This window comes from Anser brachyrhynchus, assembly GCF_964034855.1.
Source record: "Anser brachyrhynchus genome assembly, chromosome: 2".
NCBI classification, from domain to species: Eukaryota; Metazoa; Chordata; class Aves; order Anseriformes; family Anatidae; genus Anser; species Anser brachyrhynchus.
In genome coordinates this window covers 152,836,531-152,862,952 of record NC_137695.1, presented here as the reverse complement: position 1 = coordinate 152,862,952, position 26,422 = coordinate 152,836,531, and the positions used below count along the sequence as shown (strand labels likewise).

General features: G+C 38.8%; 2 protein-coding genes across 11 annotated transcripts in view; both read left to right on the top strand.

Annotated features, from left to right (window-relative positions):
- The window catches only part of KCNQ3 (potassium voltage-gated channel subfamily Q member 3), a 198,426-nt gene extending 189,096 nt beyond the window's left edge, over positions 1-9,330 (top strand). For all 3 annotated transcript variants that reach the window (XM_080581850.1, XM_080581849.1, XM_080581848.1), the window contains 3 exons: positions 175-273; positions 2,079-2,163; positions 3,140-9,330. In XM_080581850.1, coding sequence (XP_080437976.1) covers positions 175-273; positions 2,079-2,163; positions 3,140-3,877 — 922 coding nt within the window. In that variant the 3' untranslated portion in view covers positions 3,878-9,330. The remainder of the gene's footprint in view (positions 1-174; positions 274-2,078; positions 2,164-3,139) is intronic.
- A 1,209-nt stretch (positions 9,331-10,539) lies between these two features.
- Positions 10,540-26,422, top strand: part of HHLA1 (HHLA1 neighbor of OC90) — a 34,262-nt gene continuing 18,379 nt past the window's right edge. Inside the window, exons 1-11 of one of the 8 annotated variants that reach the window (XM_080581860.1) lie at positions 10,540-15,887; positions 16,125-16,188; positions 17,525-17,608; positions 20,264-20,372; positions 21,830-21,889; positions 22,996-23,076; positions 23,543-23,626; positions 23,719-23,802; positions 25,314-25,397; positions 26,087-26,143; positions 26,252-26,338. In XM_080581860.1, the coding sequence (XP_080437986.1) occupies positions 17,531-17,608; positions 20,264-20,372; positions 21,830-21,889; positions 22,996-23,076; positions 23,543-23,626; positions 23,719-23,802; positions 25,314-25,397; positions 26,087-26,143; positions 26,252-26,338 (724 nt within the window). In that variant the 5' untranslated portion in view covers positions 10,540-15,887; positions 16,125-16,188; positions 17,525-17,530. Of the gene's footprint in view, positions 15,888-16,124; positions 17,609-20,263; positions 20,373-21,829; positions 21,890-22,995; positions 23,077-23,542; positions 23,627-23,718; positions 23,803-25,313; positions 25,398-26,086; positions 26,144-26,251; positions 26,339-26,422 lie in introns of all 8 variants that reach the window. The other 7 variants (XM_080581859.1, XM_080581856.1, XM_080581857.1 and 4 more) reach the window with 7 other exon arrangements.

Sequence of the window (26,422 nt, the reverse complement as noted above, 5' to 3'; positions counted from 1 at the left end):
CCTAGGAAATATCTAGTTAGCTTTGCAAGTTTTGCCTTATTCTTTTTTAAGCTCTATTTCCAAAACTCCCTTTTGAGTCTTTGTTACTGTTTGCTGCAGAGATCCATAGTCATTTCTATCATGTGCTAGCATTTAGAGGTGGACTTATGCAGTTGCATTTTTCTTTTTTTTCAGAGTAGATATGATTTTTACACCTGGACCTCCATCTACTCCCAAGCATAAGAAATCCCAAAAGGGAGGAGCTTTTTCTTACCCTTCACAACAGTCTCCCAGGTGAAATTATTCTGCTTAGTATTTTGCACAGACCAAAACAGAAATAAAATGTTTGCTCATACCAAAAAGCATGCACTTAATTCATCCAGACAGAACACTGTTATAGTAACAATACTAAGCGGATATGATGCTATAAGATACACATGTGTAAATGTTGAATCAGAATGAGACTAGCTTCCCTAAGAATGATGTATAATGGAAATCTAAACTTAATGGCTTCTTAATTGTCTAGCTCAGTTTCTCTGTGGTTTGCAGATGTGATTTTATATGGAATATGTATTTATGCTTGCTGAAGTGCTGAATTTCTAGCATTCAACTAGTGAAAACAGTTAAAAACTCAATAAAAATTGCCAATAGTTTTAAGGTAAACTTAAAACTTAAACTTTCCTGAAGTGAAAAAAGTTTCATTATAGCCCCCACCAATAACAAACACAGAGTTTCAATGATGCAGCTTTAAAATCAATGATTATAGGGAACTGATGAAAATAAACTGCAAGAACAGGTTTCTGGGTATGAATGTTACAGCATGTTATTGTATTGTTGCAATCCTGGTAGCAAAAATTCAATAATAAATTACTTTTTTTTTTTCTGTTATTTACAACTATCAATCTGTCAATAAATACCCATGAAGAACCACACAAAGCCATCAACAATCTGTCCCCAAAGCTGTTACAGTTTCTCAGGACAAAAGTAATCTTACACAAAACAAATTAACTTGGCTCTATTTGGTTTATCCCACCCAGTGAAAAATCTGAAAACATGAAAATATGAAGACAGAGCCCTACATATATGGAAAGAGGCAATGATGATTTTGGAAACAAAGCAGATTGCAAAATTTGCATGAGCCATATCAGTGATAACCCAACCTGCAAAATCTGACATGTTTTAGTTATAATTTCTGCTTTAAGATATATCCACAGCTGTGATTTTTGAATTTTGTCAGAAAGAGAGGACAAGAACTGGACCTGTTAAAACAAAAGTTTTAGGACATATTTTTTTCTAAGTCATCTTAAGAACAGGTGCCTAGAAATTAGTTTTCTAGACTTTGACATAGTTTGTAGAAAGACATAAATTCCTTTGAAGTTGATTTGGAACTGTTTAGATAAAGATTTAGCTTGACAATGACAATCTCAGATCCCATGATGTTATAAATCAAGGTTCTTTAGTTAAGCAGAGATTATCTTCCTACCTCTTGAGCTTACTCCATCTGACAGATGAGCAGTAGGAAATTACGTAGAAGAAAATGTAATCAGTAATCTACTTTAAATATCCAGGCGAGACTCTCTTTTCAGCTTTTCCAGTCTCTGCCACTTTCTATTTGGTTTAATGAAATGGAGAAAAAAAACACTCGACCATGAAACTCATATTCAAAGTCTTCACACAAACTAATTAGAAAGAATTAGATTTCAAAACATATGTCCATCTGTAGACCTACTATCAGAATAGACTGCAACATTTTTCACAAATCTGAAATTTTTCCACCAACTCTGAGATCAATTTCACTGACTGCCATTTTGAGCTTTTTTGTTTGCTTTTATTTTGCCTTAATCTCAGTCTTGATTTTGAACACAAAATAATTTTAAACACAAAATCAGTAATCTATTCTTTAGAAATGCATTGAAATTGCAGAGTGATCTTTTTATTCCATTTGTATTGTAAATAACCAGATCCAATCCTTTCTTAAATGGGGTTCCAAAGAACTATGTTAATATACCACAAAGATGGCATTTCTGTTTTCTGATATAAACTACTCCCTGTGATGCAAAGAAAAATGAAACACTAATAGATATATTAATTCTTTATAGAAATGATCCATATGTAGCCAAAGCATCTACAGCAGATACTGAAGACCAAAGTATGATGGGCAAATTTGTTAAAGTTGAACGACAGGTATGTAATTTCATGACAACAAAGGAAACTGAGGTGCTTGTACAGAAACAATAAAACTGATGTCAATTATATGTCATTCTTTGTCTGACCCCGGCAGATTTGTACTGCTGGTGATCAAGCATCACACAGATCTTGTACTAATGATCACAAAACTATCTGATTACTTTTCCATGAAATAATGTAATTACCTGGGAAGAGTAAATTTTGAGACCTGTTGAATGGATATAATTATGTATGGCAGCAAGACCCATACCAACATGTTTAAGTGGGACTTTTTCACTCCATGCTTAAACGCCATACTTATCATGGCTGGTGTTTTGCTGTGAGTACAATGTTCTCTTGCAGGGTCTGGCACTCAAAAGTATTGCCTCCACAGGATATTTTGTGTCTTCTTTATGCATTTTAACCCTATGCTTAGAAAAACATGACACTCTCATTTTTAAATACGCAACTAAGATGGAGGCAAGTTGCAATAATTCACAACAGATCTTATCATGGAATGTAAACGTTCAGGTGCAATATGCTATCAAAAGAGAAAGGAAAATTAGTGCTGATATTTAACCCTTATGTTGCAGAACTATTAACAGTTAGAGAGGAGATCTGTGTGCAAAGGTAATTCCATCTGTTGCATTTTGGTAATAGCTATTTACAGTATGCTATCACGACTTTGATCATCATGTTGTAGACTGCCATTGGATAGTGGATTGATAAATATCCAGCAACACTGAAAAAATGCTGGTACTATTCATAGGCAATTAATCTGAGGCAATTAGCATATAAACTGTCATCCACTGCAGTCCAGTTTCCAAGAAAAAGTCATGATTATCTTGCAATTGTCTCATGATTATCTTGTAATTGTGTCCATGACCAATAAAGATGGCAACACATCATTGTGGGGGCAGTACACCTGTGGAAGCATTGATTATTTTATTAAATAACCAACTTGAGACAATATGATAAAACTGGTATTTTTCAGGTTAATGACATGGGGAAGAAACTGGATTTTCTTGTCGATATGCATATGCATCATATGGAACAGCTGCAAATACAAGTCGCTGAGATAAGTCCATTGAAAGAAACTGCTTCTCCTGCAAAGGAGAAGAGAGAAGAAAACAAGTATTCTGAATTAAAAACAATAATATACAAATACACTGAGCCGTGTGCTCATGAAACTCCATACAGCTTTCAGGAGGTTCCAGTCAACAAAGTCAGTCCTTATGGTTTCTCAGCACATGGTCATATGACTCATTCACAACCTTTATCAACGGGTGGGCAAAACTCTGGCAAACTGCAAGCCACACCTTCCTCAACTTCATATGCAGAAAGGCCAACAGTTTTGCCTATATTTACGTTGGTGGACTCGCAGGTTAGCTACCACTCCCAAGGAGACCTGCAAAGCCCTTACTCAGACAAAGTGTCTCCAAGGCAGAGAAGGAGCTTAACAAGAGACAGCGATACGCCATTGTCCCTTCTCTCTGTCAACCATGAGGAACTTGAGCGCTCCCCAAGTGGCTTCAGTATCTCCCAAGACAGAGACGACTTTCCTTTTGGCCCCAATGGGGGATCTGCATGGATGAGAGAGAAACGTTACCTAGCAGAGGGAGAAACAGACACAGACACCGATCCTTTTACACCAAGTGGCTCCATGCCTTTGTCTTCAACAGGGGATGGGATTTCAGATTCAATATGGACCCCTTCAAATAAGCCAGTTTAAAAGTGTGGGGGGGGTTAGTCACTGGTTGACTTCTCCGTGTAATGTAAGCATACTTTGTATATCTCACTTACTCTACACCCAAAGCTTACTAGTTCAAAACACCAATGGCTGCATAAGATGCATGTGTAATTAGTGGTAGTCATTCTGCACCATTTCATACAATTTACTAATGCAGTTTTTTTCATGCTACCAAAACTAAGGAGCTTAGTTTTGAGCACGGTTTGCATGACTTTACCCTATATAAATGGTACAGCTGATTTCTTCTATGATACATATCTATTTGATACTCTTCAATACAAGGTGGATTGATAACAGCCAAGATATGACGGTCCTTGCTACGCTTTGTAAACTGAGCAGCAAAGTCAAAACAGTTCCAGGAGCAATATCCTTTTGTGGAAATTAGAAGTCTGAATCCATTTTCCAATATAAGTAAATCAATTCTATCCAACCTAGGCAAAAGGATCTAATCTTCAAAGGGAAAAAGCTGAGTCAAAGGAAATAACATTACTGAAACAGTTTTGTAAACTAAGTGTTTCTCATGTGATCTATTATACAACTACCCATGAAATACAATGTCAAATGAAACTAGGGGTAGATTAGTCATTGATATTTATTTACTGTATAAATTCCTCAAGCTACTTTGAAAATCTCCCCTAGTGGTTATAAAATTGCTGGAAGTGCGACTACAATACTGTTTTGTAGAAAAAACTTTTTCCAAGCCCATTGGTTTCTTATGGGGACAAGGTTACCTTCTGTTCAAAAAAAAAAAAAAACAAAAAAAAAAAGTATTCAATGTAGGTTTCAAATTCCAGGTTTCTACTCTCCACTCTTTTATTGACTTACATGATATTAAGTAAGCTGCATAATGCAACTGTGCTTCAGTTTCCCGTCTGTTAATTCAGAGTTATACTTACATATATACAAGTTGTGAGACTCAATTCACTAATATTTGTCAAGTGTTTCGAGCTCCTCAGATGTGCAGAGTCTCGCTGTTTTGTTCCCTGGGGGTTCCACAGTGCAGGAAGATGCCAGGGTTTGGCTTACAGTTTCTCTTCAAAATGGACTGCTCCAAATCCATGTATGTGTATCATATTTAACATCAGTGTACAAATAAATAAATACCATTCTTGTGTCCTGTCCCTGAGCAACAGAGGTATAAGTATACTCATTAGGCCTCAGCCAAACGTTTTGCATGAGAACTGGAAAATGTGTTGAGGGAGAGCAAGGAAACCATCCAGCCCACTGGGCACTGGGCAAAAATGAATCTGAGATCTCACCACCACAATGGGAATGTAGTATCTGCACAGCTAGTGTAAACAATCTGTCCAAATATCCTATGCAGGATTTATCTGATCTCAGTTCAGGAGTCCATGAAATAGTGTCCATCTGATGTCAAATTTTATTTCTATGCACTTTACAGCTGTGGAAAAATAATCAATACAGTCAGTGAGCGCAGGGTACAAGAACCAAAGCATGCATCATCTTTAGGATAGGATTAATCAGACCTTTAACTCCATTATCTACAATTGCTAACTGACTTCAAAGGGAGCTGAGGGTGATTTCCTTAGAAGTAGGCATGTCACAGACACCCACGGTCAGTGGATGAGGCTCTCACCGCCACCCCTTTGATCCACGGTGCAGCCTCTCGACCATGGCTCCTGTCCACTTCCTGTTAAGAATCATCCCTGCCACTCCAAATGTCTAATGAGTACTACCATGGCTAGAGCACCGATCAACAAAGACATAAGGATTTGACCAAAAAAGACATTAGAAAGTGATTTTTCTGTAGTGACTGTTTGTTATACTGCAGCTATACAACTGAGCATCATTGGTACATGCAGTTAGAGCACAAGAAAGAGACACACCCTACTGGGATTCTCATGTGTATCTGTAACTGGGTAACGCACAGGCCTGGATAGAGTGTGCTTCGGTGAAAGACACTTTGTTGGGTTTTTCCCACTATAGTAAACTTTGTGTTTGTTGATTCTTTCATACTTTTGACATCTCATGACAGGTATTCCATCCAGGCATCTTCTATTCTTTTCCAGATGTAGGCATTGCCTTCATCTTCATTATTTATTCTCTATTTAAGAGACATCTAAAGGATTAGGATCTTTGTACTCTTAAGACTGGATCTGCTTTTTAGCTAAAATCATGATACACCCTTCTGGGCCATATCTTTAGGGAGAAGAAATTGCTGTAGTTACTTGAGTAAACAAAGCACACCAATTAGAGCCTTTGAAGACTGAGCTGAGTCCATGGGGGCCATGGGGCTATTCTGAGGTCAGTAACTATGATAATACAAGATACAATTTTGGTAATTAGTTAATTGACAAATAGTCTGTGTTTGCTGCAGTTTCATGGCTAAACTCAAAGAGAATAAAACTAGCTGATGAAAGTGTAATTCACTGTAATTTAACATGCTGAGAAAAAACTTTTGGCCACCAATGATTCTTGGAAATACCTATACTTTACTTGCTGTAATCTTTTTAATGTAATAATGTATATCAATGGTGACTCATAAGACTTAACCCTCATGTGATGAATGAAAAATAATGAAAACTTATATTAATATTGCTAGACTTCCTCTGAAGTTGTGTTTAAGTATATGGAAGACAAGCTTTTTTCATATTTCTAGTATGCCAAGTGCCTGACATTCCTACTGATTTCGGTGGAGTTTGGCCCTTCTTAAGATTCTTTCTAGAGATGAGAATTCAAAAATCAAAACAGCCCAAAGCCAAGTGCAATTTGAGAAATTTGTTTGTGAAGGCCTTTGACAGTAGCTATGCCATGCAGTTCTCTGCTCAATTCCCCCTCCAGTTCAGGTTTCTAATCTCTCCTATGCCAGGTCATATAAAAGGAATATTTTCTCAGTATTAATCCTGGCTGAAAACCTGCAAATCAACTCATTACAAAGGTACGTTCATTTTAAGAGAAAATCCAAGTAGAGTCAGGGATTTGGATCAGTCTTATCTGCACACAAAAATGCAGCCCTAGGGAAATCAGGATTTGGGCTACCCTAAAATCTGTGCACTGTAGCAGCTGAACTGCCTCCAAGTTTGCATTTGCAATGGGCTGTAAGCACCAATTTACCATAAGTAGGTTAAAAACACAGGGCCAGGTGTCTGTAGTTACATCATGAAATATTTAAAGACATGCTAAGTGACCAGTTAGGGCCTGCTTCATCCTAAATGTGCTCGTGGCAAGTTCACTAAGGCTGTGTACAGTGGGCATCTTTGGGTCCTCTGGAAAATGCACTAGGGGAGGGTCAAGTATGGTCTTACTAGCTTATTTTATTATTTATTTTACCCAACACACTTATTTCCATTGAAACCAGTCACTGGTCACTTCAGAAGGGTGATGTGCTCAGCAGCACTGTCATCCTAGATAATCTGGATTACAAAAAAAAAAAAAAGAAAAACACAGAGTGCATTCATTCTGTTCTTTGTGTTAGCAATGTAAATGTGTCTAGATATCACCAGTAAGGTGAGACCTGGAAATCTTCCCAGATCTGAGATGTGCACCAAAACTTAATAAAACTCCACTTGAGGTTGAGTCCAAGAAGTGCGTCAACCGAGGAGCTGCAGTTTGTGTGTCTGCCAGAGATACTGGGCAAAACAAACAAAATAAAGTATCTGTGGCTGTTAACCCTGGAAATATTTAAAAGGTTAAGACCATTTCTCAGAGTAGCTTTTCCACAAATAAAGAAAAAATGATTAACAATTTCAGGTGGGAGAGTCATCTAGGTCCATTATTACTCTTCATACCCATCTTCCATCAGCGTGTGGCATTTCAGTTTAACAGCTATTAGTCTTCTTGAAGTTAAATCTTTCCAGCATCTTTGTTTATGTATAGTTAGCATAAGAAAACAATTAATTGTTGGAATCTGCTCTTTGCTGACTCTTAACTCCTATGAGTGACCAAGAATCCATTTCAGGCCTTGAAATGTTTTTTATAATTAGCAAGTGTGGGGTTTTCTCTGCTCTCCTTTAAGTCAGTAAGAAACCTCAAATAAATGCGCTAGGTCAGAATTAGGTCCTAATCTGCCTTTATTTATGAATTTCAGTGCTTTGCAGATACTTATACACTGATTTTTCTGTCACTATAAATGAAGCTTATCTGTAAGTTTTTGGAAAAGTGAATATGTGTTTACATTGTGTACCTCTCTTTGCAACATTATCATCAGTCAGGCTTCCTCAATTTAAAATCAAACCAAGAATATTTCATTAATGCAGAAGCGAATGTCTAGGCTAAGTACACAGTTGTAGAAAATGTGGTTTATGCTCCATTTAGCAAATTGCTCCTTTAAGAAAAAATCTAGTCAGGTAATGGCTGTTGTCCTTACCTTGGCTTTTCCCTGTGCTAAATTAATTGGTTTGGCTCCTGTTAAAATAAATGGGAACTACGCACATGGAGACATTGATAGTATCTGTCCCTGAGCTGACTTTGGGTATATTTATTTGATTCTTATCTCTAACTTTGCTGCATTGTTACGGTTCAGAGTGGAAATAGTCATATATTTTTTCTGTTTCAAATTGTGGCCCAGAAATGCCGCAAACTAATTCCTGTCTGAACCCTTGTGTAGCAGGACGGCTGACTCGTGGCCTTCAGGTGAGCACCGTGGTCCGATCAGTTTGCAGGATCAGAGCCTAAAGCAATCAGAAAATGTAGATTAGGAAGCAAATTCATCCCTGCTGGGAGCCCAGTTTTTGCAGGAACTGGATTTGTCCCACTTAGTGCAAAGCATGTGAGAAAGAAACAGATCTTACATCCTTGTACCCCTCCACTAAGCTTTAGGTGCCAAGAGCAAACCAAAATTTTCTACAACCTCATGAATTTGAAGTGGTATCACTTTTTCAGAAGGCCAGCTGAACACAGGTGTTGCCTTTCAAAGACCATTTCCAGAAGTGCAGAGGAAGAAGGGGCCATTTTCAAGTGTCTTTAGCTGGGCACCATGATAATGAAGACACTGGATCTCACTATTACTTCTGATTATTTAGGCTGTAAGGTTTGATCCTTCCCTGTTCAGCTTTTGGCAGCTTCCCTCTGAAGTAAACTGAAGCAAAAAGCAGGATCCTATCTCCATCCTCCAGAATATGCTGAGACTGAAGGTTACATAGCCAACTGCATCTTGTTTTCTAGTTATGGCATCTTATTATTACTAGTATTTGTGCCTTGCTCACTGAAATTTTCTCCATGCTACAAAGATGCTTTTCAGATTCTGGCTGACAAGGGAACACAACTTTTTTACAAGTGGCCTTTAGTGCTCTTTATAATATTATTTATTGTAATTTTTAAACTGTATGTGTAATTTATATTCTGGCACTGTCCAATATTTGAACAACTTTAATATGTTTATTTCAATATATTATGCAAACAATACTTCTTAACTGATTTTTTATGTTCTGTCTTTAAAAACTGCACCACTTATTAATAAATAGAAATTTCAATTATGATGTGGAGGAATTTCTTTTCATTTAAAGCATGATATATTCACACACGTTCAGGGAACATGATGTCAAACGTCCTTCCAGCAGACACTGGCAAAGATCATCCATGAAGGACTGAGTAAGCTATCGATGAGTAAAGTATAAAGTCTATATAAAGTTTATATAAATCTATAAGTAAATCTTACTAGGAGTAAGCTTTACCCTTCTTCCACACTTAGTCCCGTTATAATACAATGCATAGTAGATTGAATTATTTATGAATTCTTTTCATTTAGTAGCCATGCAAATTATAAGTATTTGGTCACAAATGTGTGGGAAAATGAAAACTAGTGGAAAATACATTGAGCTGGAAATATTTCCTGAAAACACTACGATTGGAAGGAAAAGGAACTGCAATCTCATACACATCAGTATCAGAAATATCAGGTGCAGCAGGTCTGACTTTTCTCGGTGACAACAGTCATGTAACAGTTCAATGCACAAATAAGATACAAGTTTTTATTCTTGTTAGACCCCTTTTGCAATGAATAGATGGAAAACAGTGCTTTTCAGAGGACGGTTCAGTCTGTCGTATTGCAAATGGACCAGATTCAGGTGGTGCCTCTCTCAGGCAGTGCCTGTCTTTAACTGGCATCTTTCTTAACCACAGAATTCAATATGGCCCACTTAGACACAAATATATTTCAGATAGCTAAGTTAGGTGAGATGAATCATATCTTTTCATAGAATCATATAATCACAGAATCATTCAGGTTGGAAAAGACCTCTAAGATCATCTAGTCCAACCTTCAACCTACTAGTGACAAGTCCACTGCTATACCATGCTACTAAGGTCTACATCTGCACATTTCTTGAAGACCTTCAGGGATGGTGACTCAACCACTTCCCCTGGCAGCCTGTTCCAATGCTGCACAACCCTTTCAGTAAAGAAATTTCTCCTAATATACAACCTAAAGTGGAAAGACTGAGATGTGCAAAGAGTCAGTTCAGAGAGAAGGCTGAAAGGTAACTGTCCTGAACAAGACAGAAGGAGAGCACATGGCACATAAACTTTTTCTCAAAATATGGCTGAACCCAATGGGATAATTTTAAGGCATTCCCTGTGTCATCAGCATCATGATTTTCACCAACCTCTGCCTAAAAATTGAAATTTAACTAAAAATTTTTCTTTAATTTTTGTGGTAGGTAAAAATGTATTCAGCAATTAGTCCAGTTTGTGATCTAAGTTCTACACCTCTGTAAATTGGGAGTAATTCAAAAAATCTTAAAGTAACACAACATCCAATTGTTTCTGATTTATGTTTTATTTTGTTTCTTTGTCTTTAAAAGGGTTAAATTTAAATAGGATCAGCGCCAGATTCTTACAGACAAATTTTATCAGATTTTCCGAAGATTGACAATATTTAAAATAATAATAATAATAATAATCAACCAGAGCATGGAATTGTGAATATCTTGGCTTCAGTTTTCCTCAAAGAATAACTATGACACAAGCATTTTCTTTATTCTCTGCATTTCTCTCCAGGCAAATACAAAGCTATTTCAAATGTATTCACACCATTTTATACGCAGTATTACCATGCATTAACATTACTTAGCAATGAACAGCTAACTGAACAGCTACCTATGCAGCAGAATTCTTTTTCAAAGCAAAACACACAGCCACAGCAATGACATTTAAATGAGTACTTCACAGACACAATAGGTGAACCACTCAGCTTTTGTTCACCTGAACTGAAATATATTGCATTAAATTTTCCCTTTGGCAGTCACCCAAATACGCAGGCATGCCAAATCACTGCATTTCACTAAGGCGCTGTTTGTTTTTTTTTAAGGCGCTGGTTTTTTTTAAGGCACTAAGAGTTATAGTCATAGAGTGGTTTGGGTTGGAAGGGACCTTAAAAGTCATCTAATTCCAACCCTCTGCCATGGGCAGGGACACCTCCCACTAGACCAGGTTGCTCAAAGAAATCTTCTAAGAAATGAATTCTAAAATGGGAACAAAATATGATGACTATATTCAGATAAGAGCCCAGGTTGTAGCCAGGGAGATTTCCACCTCTTCAGACTCTTCTTATGTTTATATGGGAGTGCTGAGACCATATATAATTGTCCTCTGCCTGAGCAGAGTGAGGCCAAGACTTCTGAATGTTTTATAATGGGTGAGTATTGATGCCCTCAGTATAGCCCAAGCAATGCTGTCAGGGCTGGTGGCTTATTCACTTCTTCAAGTGCATCCTTCCCTTTCTTCTCAGGGTACTTATCAGGGACTTTTCAGCACTCTTTCCACAGTCTTGAAAACTAGCTCAGAAAAAAAAAAACATAATAAAATGAAAAATGGCTCTTTAACGTTGAGCATCCTGTTGGACCACAAAGAAGAGGAGTCAAGACAGCCAAGTCCCATGGCACAGACCAGCAGGAGAGCTAGACTGCCATTAAAGAAGTTGTACTCCAAGAAGGTTTTTCAGGCATATGGCCCTGATGGCTGTTAGCCCAGTGGGCTCAGGATGGCACTGCAGTTCCTGTCCTCTTCTTTGTGTCAGACACAGATGGTCAGCAGAACACAGACCAGGGCTTGTGAAAAGAGAATATGATGTAAGACATGCTGTGAATGTTTTGGTAAGTTTGCAGGGAACAGCTGTGTGTCTGACACATATTATATCAGAAATAACAACACTGGATAAATCATTAAATATTTTCTAAGTTCTGAACTGCTGAAACTTCTATTTATATAATCAAAGCCCTATGAGTTTGAAGACCTACAAATGTGGTGTTCGATCTCTGAATGTTGTTTTCAGAAGACCCAAAGGAGCAATGCAAGGCATTGCATGGGTCTGTAAAAATCTCGTGGAATCTCTATACCATGCAGAGACGAAAACAAAACCATCAGAAATCCACCAGAGATGAACTTTGTTTTGAGATTCAGTACATTCCCTGTAGTTTCCATGTTGCGTTATAGACTGGGAAACAGAACTATGCAGTCAATGCAACAGCCGTTGTGCTCTCTGCTTTTTCTGGAGAAACATTTATGCTATGAATGAACATTTGGTGGCAGAGCTCTGCAGAAGGATGCTTGCAATAGCTTTGTTCTTTTAATGAGTGTCCAATGAGTATAACTCAATAAATATGTTTTGCTCTACCCACTGAGGCAGCTGACTCTGCTATATTTTTTTCTTGTCACAATATGCCAATAACTTCACTGAGAAATGGAGCTACTACTCAGCTACTCAGATACTGCCAGCTACTCAGTTCTTATGCATTTAATTCTTCTTCTGTGGGACAACCAATAGCACTCTTCAGCTGACAAAATACTGGGTGGCTAAATCTTGGCCTGTTTAACCAAGTGAATCAGAGTACAGATGGAAAAAAATGTGTTCAAGACACAACATCTTTCTAATTTTCCAGCTGAGGTTTTTTTTCTGCCTTGTAATATGGCAAAAACAACTCCTATACCTATTCCATATTAGTTGTAATAACTTCTTGCTATTGTCACTATATATTTTCACAGTTTCCACACCTTCTTTTTCTTCCTGTTTCTCTCCCTTTCCTCTCTTCCTTAAGAATATGCTTAAATTCACAAAAGTTTTACAATATCCAACATTTTAAAGAAATGTGTTAGCTACTTGAGACATACAAATATATAAAACTTTCTTACTGAAAGCATTCAAACTGAATGGCTATAGAGTTTAGTACTTGTTCTTTTCAGGGACTTTTGTGGTGCTAGTACCAATCTTAGCAAAATCTTAATGAAAAAGATTAAAGAGATACTATTATAAAGAATAGGATTCATTTGCAATTCTAAATAAATTTCCCCAAATGGGAAAGGCATTTTAAGGACAGGAATAAATAGATGTTGATATATATACATAATTTCCTTTTAAGAGATTAAATTTATTTTACTCTTCCAAAAGAAGAGTAACAAAGAAACATGATTACATTTGAGAATTGTACTTAATGAAATTTGTGCAAAAAGAAATAAAATATAATTAGAAAAATAGTGCTAAAATTTTCTGAAAAGTAGGAGTGGGAGGGGATGCTCGGTGCTGACTCCAGCTCAGGTCACAAGAACATGTTGCTGGAGCCCTTGCCATCACTCACACACATTGTAACTGCTTACGTAGCATGGTGTTTTTAAATCGTTTTACAAAAAGTCACAAGAAAAAAGTAGTGCATCACCTCCACACTGTGTTCCCAGCCCAGAGAGATAAAGCACCAATGTTCGGACTTCGCTTTCTCCCTCCTTCCCAGTCTTTTTTCTTACAGGTAAATCAGAGGCTTGTGGCTTGAAAGTGTGTTTATTTAACTTGTATTAGTGGAGGACTTCTCCTGTGTAGCTTTCAGCAAATGAATGCTTTTACATGGTAATTTATATGAATTATGCATCTACATTGTGTTGCTGAGAACACACTAAAAATGGCTTCTTTACTTGTTCTGGATTTTCAGATGCCAGTCATGGTCACAGCTCTGCCACACAAAGAGGTGCTGGAAAAAGAAGACACGTAAAGACTATACTCCTGAGAAAGCTGCTTGCTCAGAGTGATGCTCTGAGTGAGAACGCCGCATTGTCCTGAAGAGTCAAAGTTGGGGCTGAACAATAGCCCCTTCCCCGGTCACCTGAGCATCGCTCTGCAGCTGAGCAAAGTTAAAATTACAGGGTCCCAGGGCAAAACACAGCATGAGGGAAAACCTGCTGAAAGTCAAATTATCCTCATAGCCAAACATCAAACGATTGGAACGGATCCCAGCACACACGTTTTCTTGGCTATACCTGGTTTTGTGAGCTGCTACAGAGAGAACTTTCATCCCAGTCTTGTTGATGAGATATTGAAAAACTGGTAATTAAGTCAGTAAAAACAAAGTAAGTCTTGTCAAAGAAAAGATGTTTCCAAGTTCCTCAAGCTGCAGCGTTTAGTCACGATTCACAAAAATTTGCCTTTTATCATATCAGTAACTTCCAGATAGAATTAGATAAGTCTAGATGCAATAACATCACACTGAATACATTTTTTTTTCATGAAAGGCAAAGTGAAAGAAGATAAAGGTAAGAGTGTGCATGTGTGTGTGCGCGCATGTGTAAGGTTCATGTTTACCAACTATAAGAGTTATACTTTGTCTTCCAGCTTTGGAAATTCTTGGTGAAGGTGGGCTTGCAGTACAGAAGGAGACACCACCCTAACACACACATAGCATGACCCATAAATAAAGACCCCGAAAGGATATGACTGAAATCTGCAACCAGCAAAATCACTTTCTCTTATCTGACACACTGGCAGGCTGCAGTGTTTTAGCCACTGCAGTAAGTGTCTTTGGGTAACAGCACAGCTCTTTTTGATATAACTAGTGGAAGTGAAAAAGTGAGACAATGCAATTAAAGGAAGAGAGTTAAATAAAGTGCAAACAAAACAAGTCTGATGACACACCAGTCACCAGGCAATGTCAGCAATAATGAATTAAGTAGTGCTGGGGAACAGCCCTGCAACCCAAATGCCTGTGTCATTAATAGGACCATGACACTGATAGGAAGTCTTGGAGTACCCCTGATCCAGGCCAGCCAGCAGCCTCAACATTTCCCAGGACGAATATGGGAGGTGAGGAGAGGCCAGGGACCATTCCCTACAGCCAGCTTGTATACACGACATCTGCCAGGTCTTCTTTGTCCTCTAGCAGGGGTCAGAATGCTCCTCAGCTGAGGTTTCAAACTGGTTCTTAAAGCACCTTTTAGTCCATTAACTGACTGGTTGCAAATTCCTTTTAATTTCCTCTCTTTACTTAATTATCATAAGATTTTGAATGACAGCATTCCTCACATGTTGCAGTGGCTTATGGTAAAGTATCTGCTTTTAACCAAGCTGTGCTTAAATCCACTGATTTCAGAGGGATCACTTGCCATTGGAGCAAATGGAAGCAGAATTTTACTCACAGCTTCCAATGACGATCATCTCTTGGCTTATGCTAAATATCACTCAACAGCACCAAAACTGCTCTACATCATTGTTGTGACCAGCTCGCTCTTCCTTCCCTGCCACTTCAACACAATGCCAGACAATTTTCTGATTTAATCTGTCATTTTGTTCCTTTTGATTTTCTGCAGTTAAGATACACACCAGTTTCTTCCATAGTCTCTCAACACCCCTTGTTTAAATTGCTACCCTAAGCATGGATAAAACTTTATCAAAGGGGTTTCACCTGGCCTACCTCTCCCTGTCAAAGGTGGCATTGGCCTAATTGCAGTAAAATGAGCTGTCCCTTTAAAAGGGGGAAAAAAAACATCCTTTCTACTTTGCAGTTCAAGTCATTACTGCCAAAAGGAGCTTCCAATCCTAACCTGCTGTGCCACAGAGTCATTCCATGAGGGATCCAGCGGGTATTTTGTTTGCTTACGATTTTGTTACCTTTAGTTAGTATTTCTGGGATTAGGATGACAATTTTCACAGGATTTTAAAGCAAGATTATCAAGCCTATCTACTCAAAGTCTTTCACTAAGTGGTTATTAAGACCTGGCAATAGCCTCCAGTTTTATATAGGCTTTGAAGATAATCATCTTTGTCAAGAGAAGTTGGGTAAGTTGATATTAATTATTCCAGATCTCGGTCATTTCAAATGTACTTGGAGGGAATCATATTGTCTGTGCTATTATTGCTGTATGAGAATATAGAAAATAAAATGTAATTTTGTTAGAGGTTTGCTTAAATCCTGGTACAAATAAACGTGAACTTAAAAAGTGGTTACAGCAATCTAATGAAGTGTGTAATTGTAACAGAGGCTTATTTTCATATTAACATGAAATATTTCTTTAGACCGGGTGTATCATGGTGTGCTTAAAATGAGAGGTGACCTTTAGATGGTGAGACTGAACAAAAGGTAAGGAAATTAATACTCGAGGACTTTTATTATTATTATTATTATTATTATTATTGGTCTATTAAATTCTGTCCCACTCTGTTTAGAGTGAAGATATGGGAAAATTACTTGACAGCTGTTTATACAGGGGGAAAAAAAAAAAGGAAAACAATTCAAACTTCATGGTTATCTGCTGCATTAAAATGATTTAAAATGAAGCATAGCTAATAACCATGTTAATTAATCCCATAATCTAGAATAGCACAGAGGCGTTTAATAAGAGGTCTTCATGAGTCCATGAAGGTAGTCTGAACTGGATTAAACTCTCCAGTTCAGCAGTTCAGGGAACTCTGGATCAACGGTTCTGAGTAAAATGGATTCTAGTAATATTGTTCAGCTTAAAATCAACACAAAAGGTGTATTAATGTATCCAGTAGTGGCAAAGGGAAATTTGTAACTAAAGGCCTGACCTACATCCTGTATCAGATAAATGTTTGGAACAAAAATATTCACTGAAAGCCAGTTTATGGAATTTATCTGTCTGCTCATGGTTGTGTGGCCCCTGTTCCTTTAATGCCTGCAAATCTTGCTATCTTTTGAAAAAGAAATTGTTAGTGATTGTGAGTTGGAGTCCAGGAAGGGTTTCATATTTGCAATCTGGACATGTATTTTAGTCATCACAGTAGCGTCGCTTATGTTGGCAAACAAAAGAGATACAGTTACAGAGTAATAAAGACTTGTCCCTGGTAGATTAAAAATTAGAAATCAGATAACCAGAATAACGCAAACATGACGTGTATCATAAGAGTTAATATTACTTATATGCACACTGTTGAGAGATAAGATATTTCAGGTGGAAATTCTAGGAATATTTATCACAAACGGCTTTAAAATTTAATTGGACAGCACAAATGTTCAGAGAGGTAATGCTCGGAAAAGATCTGGGAAAGCAGCTAAAACCTAATGCTTCAAATTTAAGCCACTGTCTAACTGTTGAGCACTAGTGGCAGTCTTTCCAAAACACTGTTCTTAGTATTAAAGTTTCTCTGCAATTTCTTTTTAAGAAGCTTGTAATGGGCAGAAGATTCCACAGCACTAAAGCCGGCATCCAGTCAAACCAAGCCTTCACATGAATGGAGAAATTTCCATTAATTCCATAGCAAAGTTTTTTAATATTTTCATGTTAGAAGTAGACAGGATTTGGTTTATGATCCGTCCTTCAACGTTATGTTTGCATTTTGTCCCAATCATCAGATATTTTACTTGATTGAATCTGTAGCTTGTAGAATGTAATCTCAGCTAAGTGTGGGTGCAATGGTCACACTAATGCCTGCTCTGAATTCCTGCTGCAAAGCAGCGTTGTATGTGGAGAAGCTCAGCTGTGGTGGTGAGCCTTGAGGAGCAGCTCAGCCAGGAGGACAACAGCGAGCTGCAGGTTCAGGTGAGCAACAAATTGTCTCTCGATGTCCACAAGATACTTCTAAGCACAACTTTGTACTTCATTCTCTATTTTGTTTCTCTTTTATACAGCATTTTTTTTTCTCCTTCCTTCTGTCTCTTCCAATGTGTTTGTTAGCCCCTGCCCTGTCTCTTGGAAACATGTTCTTCATATAGCCCCTGCTCTCTCATGCTGCACTGAGTCCTCTGTCAGATGATTTTTCCTCTCCTACCACCATGGGGACAGCTTAAATAAAATAGTAATGAAGGCAAATCCCTGATATGAAGTTATCTACAGTTTATCACCCCTTTAACTTGTGAATCTTCATAGAAAACATCTGTGCTTGCACATCATTCTGCAAAATACTCTTATGGACACCAAGGACTTTGGGGTTAGCTCCATGGTGACCCAGGAGAACCCACGTTCCTCAAAGCAGGTCCTAGAAATGAAGTCTTCCCACTTCAGTGAAAACATTGATCAGTAACTACTGGGGGAGATGAAGTGGAGCATCGGGTGTCGTTATCTCCCACCTCCTAGCTTTGGGTCTCTCTCTTGCCACAAAGCCTAAATCCTCATGAAGGGCAGAAGTTTGGGCTTTTCTCCCAGTCTGAGCAACAAAGACCCTTCATCCAAGACCAGCCTTATGTCACAGGGGCTAATACAGTCGCAGCACTGCTGTTCGTGTGTTTCGTGTCCCTTGGGCCACCACGCACAGAGCCAGCACGTGCAATGCAGCCTGGTCATACCCCATGTACAGGGAATGGGTCGTTAGAAGCATGCTCAGGGGGAGGTGTATGGCCCATAAACACTGAACTGTCTTTGTGAAGCTTGACTTACCCTAAAGGAGATCTCGCAGAGTTAAGGTGTCAGTCACTTCTCATAGCACAGGAATAAAAATTTGTGACTTTATCTTAAAAACAAACAAAAACCCGGTAAAACATACTGCTGCTGACCTCAGCCACACACACAGCCCAACAGCTTCCCCTTGACAAGACCGCTCAGGTCATTTCCATTGACTACGTACACCAGCCACTGTAGGCCTCCTGCTCCAAAAGGAGCCTGCTCTCCCCAACAGCCACTTTGCAAAGCACCAGTTCTTCACATTTGGCACAACTATTGAGTATTTGTTGCTAACTCTTTTCCATTTCATATGGTCAAATCAAAAGGGGAGGGATGGGAGACACACAACTGAGCAGAATCCAGAAGCCTGAATTAGTTTTATACCTACTTCAGTGCAGACTACATTCGCACTGCTTCCATCATGTCAGCATGTTAGCAGACTTGATCAAACCTGCTAGTCTTCCCTAATGAAAGAGTCCATAGATCCATACAAAAAAAATCTGTTGAAATTCCCATTAAGCTTCATAGTACTGGATAGTGGAAGCAGGGCTAGACTGCCCTGGGTGTCAGGCCAGCACTGCAATCGTAGTCTGTAGTCAACCCGTTGCTCAGATCCTGAACATTGTTACATGCAGAACCAAGCTTAGGATTCTTGATGTTAAATCTGTCCACTGGACACTGGACTCTGACTTTGCATAATTTTTTAAGCCCACATAAAGATGACGGAGTATGAAATCTGGGGAATGAGATTTGACCAAGGCTTTCTCTTATTCTCAGCCCCACTCTTCAGTACATGGTATGCAGAAACTGTGGATGAACATACATTTGGGGTCAAGGAGAAAGAATTAGCCAGATAGACTAATAGATAAGGCCTACCAAAAAAGCTTTTCAGAGCTTTGTTTGAATTTGCAGAGCTAATGCTCAAACATTTTAAACTCATCAGACAAACAAACACAGATGTTTCAAACACAGAAAAGCTTGGTATCATTTCATCATCCCAAGGCAGGGTTTCTTTAGCACTGCTAAGTACAAAACTATTTTCAGAATGTGTTAATTCTCCATTGAATTAAATATGAGGAAAATTTTAAACATGATCGTAATAGTTTGTTAATCAAACAGTGCTATCTTCAAGATAATGGTTCACTGTGTACTACTAAGAGAGGAGATGGCTGATATAAAAAAAAAGGTGTTTTTTTTTTTTAAATTTTGATACACCCCTACTTTTCTGATGGCTACATATTTATTTCATATTTTCCAATATTCTAAATAATAATAATAATGGAGGGAAGCAAGGACCTTCCTTTTTTTGTTTTTTTCTTTTTCTAGCCATCTCTAAGGCAGCACAGGACACAGCTGGGTGAGAATAATTAACTATAGAAATACAAGATTAAGTATGATTGGGTAAGCAACAGTTCTTCAGAAAAGGAGCTCGAATGATATCTGATTGAACCTAAATAAATGTCATCTTGTTTCAACAATAACAGCAACAACAAAAAGAGTGGGAACCCAGTGTGTCAGTGTGCTTTGGGTACAGTTCGTCCTGCCAGAGAAGAAGACTGTAGAGATCCTCACCAAGTCCCAGTAAAGAGACAGTTATTTAAGCTCAAAGAGCAAGAGTTATATGTTATACTCATACATACACAAAAAATACTGACTGTGTGATTTCTGATTCTTTGTCATTTATACCACCAATCTTTTCTTCGCATCCAAGAAATCTAATATTACTCTCATGGTCACATCATTCTGGGACAAGGTCTGGGCAAAACTGCACAACACCACTAACAGTAACAATGCCAAAACAGTATTTCTTTCTCCTAGAGCAGCCAAAACCACTGGGAGTCAGAGTTCATAATGCGGTGGTTCTGCTGGCATGTGCCGGCGAAGATAATCCTGGGATTTCTGTGTCTTTTTCTGGTTTGGAACATAGGTAAGGACGATGGTTTGGTGCTACCCTGGGGGAGAAAAAAAAAAAATCTTTTCCAGTTGCTCCCATAGCCTGAAATCTTTCCCTGTTCCCACATCCATAGCAGATTTGGTTCTCTGTTCTTTTCTCCTCCAAAGGCAAGACTGATGGGCTGGAGCTCCAGGACTGGTGCCATACAGCAGGACGAGGCAGATGATGGCAAAGGTCTATTCTTGGCTTCCAAGCCTTGAATATGGAGTCAGAAGGGTTTATACAGAAAGACAAAGAAGAGTTAGAAGACCTCTTACCAGCTAGATTGCCAGTCTGAATTTAGCTCGTACTGTCTGGGAGTTTGTTATTAATGCTGATTAGCACCATAACAGAAGCCATGATTTACAGGCTTTGTACCATGGATTATTCACAGGTTATTTTTCCTTTTTATGTATTCATAGATAAAGAGAGAAGGATAAGAAGTGTATCCTGAGACTCCATTCTGTAGAAGGCATAGATTTTGTAAGAATAAGGACAAGCATACAGGTTTCCCACCTGGGATAAAAACGACCAGATTATGCAGTCTCATCTCCTCTTTGTTCTGCTGTTTCCACTCCTCCAGCTTTACTCTTGCTGAAGAGGAAACTGACCCCAAGTTTCCTACACTCTAGTGATAGCTCTGCCCATTAGGTTATAATGCAGAGAGGACCATCACCAGCTTCACCAGGCAAGCCACCCTCAGCACCAGCTCCCAGGAGAGGACTTCTCACTGAGGAGCTTGGATGGACTCAGACACTGAAGCTTCAGAGAGACATTGGAGTTTAGTGTTAGCAAGTGCTGGCACGTTTGAGGAGCCTTATGGATTACCCTTTGGAGGCTCTCAGCTCTCCAGTGATGGGATAGGGAGCTTAAGTACCAAAGTCCTGCTCTTCAACCTGTCCTGCGATGGCTAAATCACTGCTTTGTATCATCTCTTGTTGGTCATTGAAGTGAGCCCAAACTCCTGAGCCCCACTCCAATCTGTTTCCCAGACCACAGCTTTTTAGAGTGGCCCTCAGTTGAACACTTTCTCCAAATTACAAACACGCATACAGCCCATGTAGGTTCCTTTTGGTTTAACCTCCTTACTCTATGTAGCTTGCAATCAGTGTTGCGTGCAAGCCCAGTTTCAGACTGCAAAAGCAGTTTGTTACCAATATTTTATTGTGATTCTGGAGTTAAAGGAGCAAGCTCTGATATTTAATCTGTTTTCATCCTTTAGCTGGCAGTTAAAGGACATCACAGATCTTTTGGGACATGCTTATTTCTAGGCACTTGATCAGCTGCTGTTGCAGATACTTGGTGTCCTGCTTTGCAGTGCTTATGGCCATGGGTGTCTGAGTTACAATGAATAATCGCAGCAAAGTAACACTGGTGGAGAGCTCAACTGAGGGCCACTTGGTAGCTCAACAGGGAAAACTGTTCCTCAAGTCTCTTTCTTCACTTCACAGCTTCATGCGTAAGAAGAGAAAATAAGAGAGAGAAGCAAGCGGCAGTGCTGGCTACCACAGGTAACAAGCAGCCCATAGGGATCCCTGTGTGTTAAGGGGGTGGGAGGAATTGTGCCAGGTGTGGAGGTGTTGGCGGGTGGGCCTTTCTCCTGCAGAGTCTGTGAGCCCAAAGCCACCACTGCTGCAAGGGCTCCTCACCCCAACACAGGCAGCTCCTCGGGACTGTGAAAATCCCTGCTTAATCTGTTTTAACCTCTGTCCTTCCAGCAATGTGAGGTGACATTTTCTCTTTCTCCTTACTGTCCTCCCAGAGCCCTTCCCATGGTCTGTAAGACTGGCTGTCATCTCCAGTATCACTTGCCTTAACACGCTCAGTTTGGAACAGGTTAAAAATGATACTGATGTCATTAGAAAATCATATTTCTCCACAAATTTGATTTCGTTCTCGTCCTGGCTTTCTGTGTTTCTTTTTCCATCCTGCTCTGTTTTTTCTCTCTCTGTCATGCAGACACAGACCTTCCTCCTCGCACACACAGAGGCACCATACCACTCTACTTTTTTATGACTTCGTGGGAGGGAGGCAAAATAACATATTTGAAAGTTCAGCTTGGAAAAAACAGACAAGCAACATCAACGGGAAGAAAATATCTTTTTAAATAAAACGTGTGTCTCAGCTGCAGTCAATTTAATCTGTGGTAGTAGTGTACCCATCAACGTAGCTCAAAAAAAAAAAAAAAATCTGTGTTTTCATCACAGTTCTATGTTGCACTGGGGTTTTCCCAGGTACTTTTACCTCCATTCGTGATCTGTGAAGAGTGACCTGCTTTTCTTTCGGGAGAAAATGCACATTGCCCATCACGAGGGGGCACCAAAACGCCAGGACTGGGTGCTGCTCCCGGCAGCCTGCTCCAGGGCATGCTCAAGGGAGCAGGGGACACAGAGCCCTGCCTGAAGTTTGGCCTGCCATTGCACTGCCTGCTCTATCTTGTTATTTTCCCAACTTCTCTCTGCACTCCCGGAATATTCATTTTCTAACCACAGTTTCTTTCAGTGTGCCTCAATACCTAAACCGCTTATTTCATTTTCCCGTTCTGGAAGCTTTCTGCTGTACACAAACGGGGGATTAGCAGCCATTTCCAGATGCTCAGAGGCCCTTTCTTTTCCAGAGCTGCCTGCAAAGTCTGTGGATCTGGCTGCTCTTAACCTGACCGAGCTGGTGAACGGCATGCTGAGCACGGCGCTCAGAGGTAATGCTGCAGAGGCTGGGCAGGTCACGCAGGCTGTCAGCCCCGCGGTGAATGAGATAAAGGATTGATGGTGTTAGCAGGAGAAGCCATAAATGCATGCTCTCTGCCTCCAGAATTAACTCTCAGAGCAAGTTACACTTGCACATTTATAATGCAGATAGCTGTCTACCCCAAAAGAATTTAGAAATTAGAGTGTTTATATATAGGCGTAGCATAATTACTTACGGAATGCCTTTAGAAAGCACTGTATAACACAGTGCAGATTTGCTTGCTTGAATTTAAAAAAAAAAAAAAAAAGTAATACCAATGATCCTTCCCTCGGTGGAAATGAAAAGGAATTGAGTCTCAGGCAGCTGTATAGCATCAGCACCTCAGGAGCCTTTTAGAAACCAAATGAGCAGAGCCGAAACATTCTGTTCGCATAATTTGTTCCAACCGCTAATAGCATGGGCATGTATTTCTGCAGGTACCAAAAAACTCTTCTCTTTGCTGAGCGTCACGTCTTACAGCTCGTTTGCCTTCCACAAAGTGTCAGTCACCGTTTATAACAGTGAGTGCCTCAGCGCTCTGCTCCGCACAGGAGCGGTTCCTCTCACGTGGCACGTGCATCAAGATACCCATTTTCTCCTTCTCTCTCCGCAGTTTCTAGCCTGAAAAATGTTGACCCTGGCAAGTTTCCTATGCATTACTGCTACTGTTTAAACAACGTGACAAATGACTTGACAGGTAGGAACACAAAAGAGGTTGGCGATTGAATGTGCTTAAGGTAAATTATTTCCTTTGGAGCTGAAGGCTGCAGCCTGAGCTCTGCAGGCTTTTTATTTTTGTACAAATAGCATCACCGTACTGAAGTCAGCAGCCATTACTCACAATGACTGCTGCTATGAACCTCTGGGGAAACTTGATGAAAATCTCAGGTGGTTGCACCCAACCGGCCACTCTGGGATGGAGCCATCGGTCAAGTGAGCAGCGTGGCTTGCCTGGTGGAAGGACCTTGCTTTCCTCCTCTGAGTACAAAAAGCAGTGCAGGACAGACAGTATGGCATTTTTTAATACATTATCTTAGCCACTTTTGCTCTCCTGAGTTGACTCATAGAAGAAAAACAAGGGTTTCTCTACACCAACAGAATCCAATAACCTCAATAAGCAAAACAGGAGTGAAAAGTAAGGATTAATGCCTGCATAGAGCTGTTTAATAGTGTCAAATGCTATTTGGGCAAATCATTCACCTATGGTCCTCATTCACACTCCTGATCTCACAGTATTTAACAATCCAGGATGGATTGGAGTGATTGAATCCTGTGGCTGCTTAATGTGAGGTATCAGGAGTGGCTCAGCAACTGGGAACCAGAACCCATGCCCTGTACACTGCATGTGATGACCCCTGAAGAGAGACACAGTGTTTTTGTGTTTTGGTTTTGTTTTTTTTTTTCTTCTGGGCACACACAGCTCACAAGCCTTGTTGTGTAATGACCCAGTCTGCACTGGAGGATGGTGCAGAAACTTAAATCTTCCTGCCCCAAATCCAAAATGTAATTGTTAGAGCACCCACCCAGGCAGTGGAAATTGTGGGCCCAACACAGGCTGCAAGAGCTAGTGTCTGTCACTCCCTAAATGAGAACATTGACCTGTTACTGCTAGAACCTGTTAGTTAAAAAATAAAAAATAATATAAAATATCATAAAATATCATAAAATATCATAAAATAAAATAAAATAAAATAAAATAAAATAAAATAAAATAAAATAAAATAAAATAAAATAAAATAAAATAAAGTAAATCATAACTCCACCACTAACCATTTTTTGAGCTAACAGCATCTGTTTTTCTGAAGCAGACCTCAGAGTAGATGGACAATCCCATGTCCCCACATGGTCCCATGTGGCAGAGAGGTAATCAGTGCCACAGAGCATACAGGCTTGGGCTCTTCTTCCATGCAGCCTTTATAGAGTGTTACTTTAAATAGCTCTCTTGAACAGATAGATTCTATTTAAGTTTTCATTTACGCACATCGGTGCTATTTTGCATACAATCTTTGACACGTATTTCCACAGAGTATTCCAATGGTTTCCTAAGTCTACTCCTATACAGCAGAAAAGTTCTGAACTTTTAGATATTTCAATAATTTTAATGTACAAGCACATATTCAAAATATGATCAGTTACAAAAATGATTTCTGATAATGTAGATAGTTGAATATGTTTTCAAATATAAATTTTATGTATTTTGTTGTCTAGATTTTACAGCTTTACTTGTTGATATAATTGGAAACTCCACCAGTTATCTCACAGAAATTTTCAAATCTACTTCTATTCTCTCAGGTTTGCATTTCCTCTTAAACATTTATCATTGTCTTATTTGTGTGATTTAGTTCTGGCACGGAAACAAGCATAAAAATGCATATAAAAGCTTATTGCTCTTATTTGGCAGCATTTATGCTGTAAAGCATGACTGCAGTTGTAAAACAAAGTCTCCTTAGAGGAACAACATGTGTGTATATATATATATATATATACACACGTAATATATAGATAATATATTAACAATATATTAATATTATATTAATAATATATTAATATTATTAATATTATATTAATAATATATTAATATTATTAATATATAATATAGAGATGTGTATGTTTCTATGAACATATATGTTTTACTTGAAAGTTTGTTGAATTATTATTGAATGCTGGTATTTTAGGAAATTATGACCCTATGGAATGATATGTGCTATATTTTTTGAAGTTTTTTTTTCCTTGTAAAAATGCTTGTATTAAGAATTTTAATTAAATTAAAAATTTCAAACTAGGAGAAACATTTCTCCTAGAAATATTAGCATTTGGATTTGGTGCTGGATTGAGATTTTGTCAAAGTCAAATCTGAATGAAAATATTTGACTAATTGTAGTAGCCACATACTATTATGGGTTTGTGTTTCGCTGTTTAAGATAATATCATATAATGAAAACTAGTAACAATGATCTGTTTTACTTTTTTTTGCCTTTTAGTGCGTCAGAGCAATGATTCAGATTGTATCTACATCTGTGTGATGACAGGGCAAACAGGTAAATGAAAAAATCATTCTAGTCCAAAATATTGTCCTATTTACTTTCAGTGATGACTTATACTAGAAACAAGTCTGTCTTCATATTTTTAATCATTTATATTTGCAGGGAGAAATCCGTCTGACTTTTGGGAAATATTGGAGAAGTCCCCTGTTATTAATTACACATTTTCCAGTAACGCATCATCTGACCTGGGTAAGTACATCCTGGGGAATAAAAAGAAACAGCAACAACAACAAAAACCATGCCCAGGTAGCACTTGTAATGAATGCTCCTTTT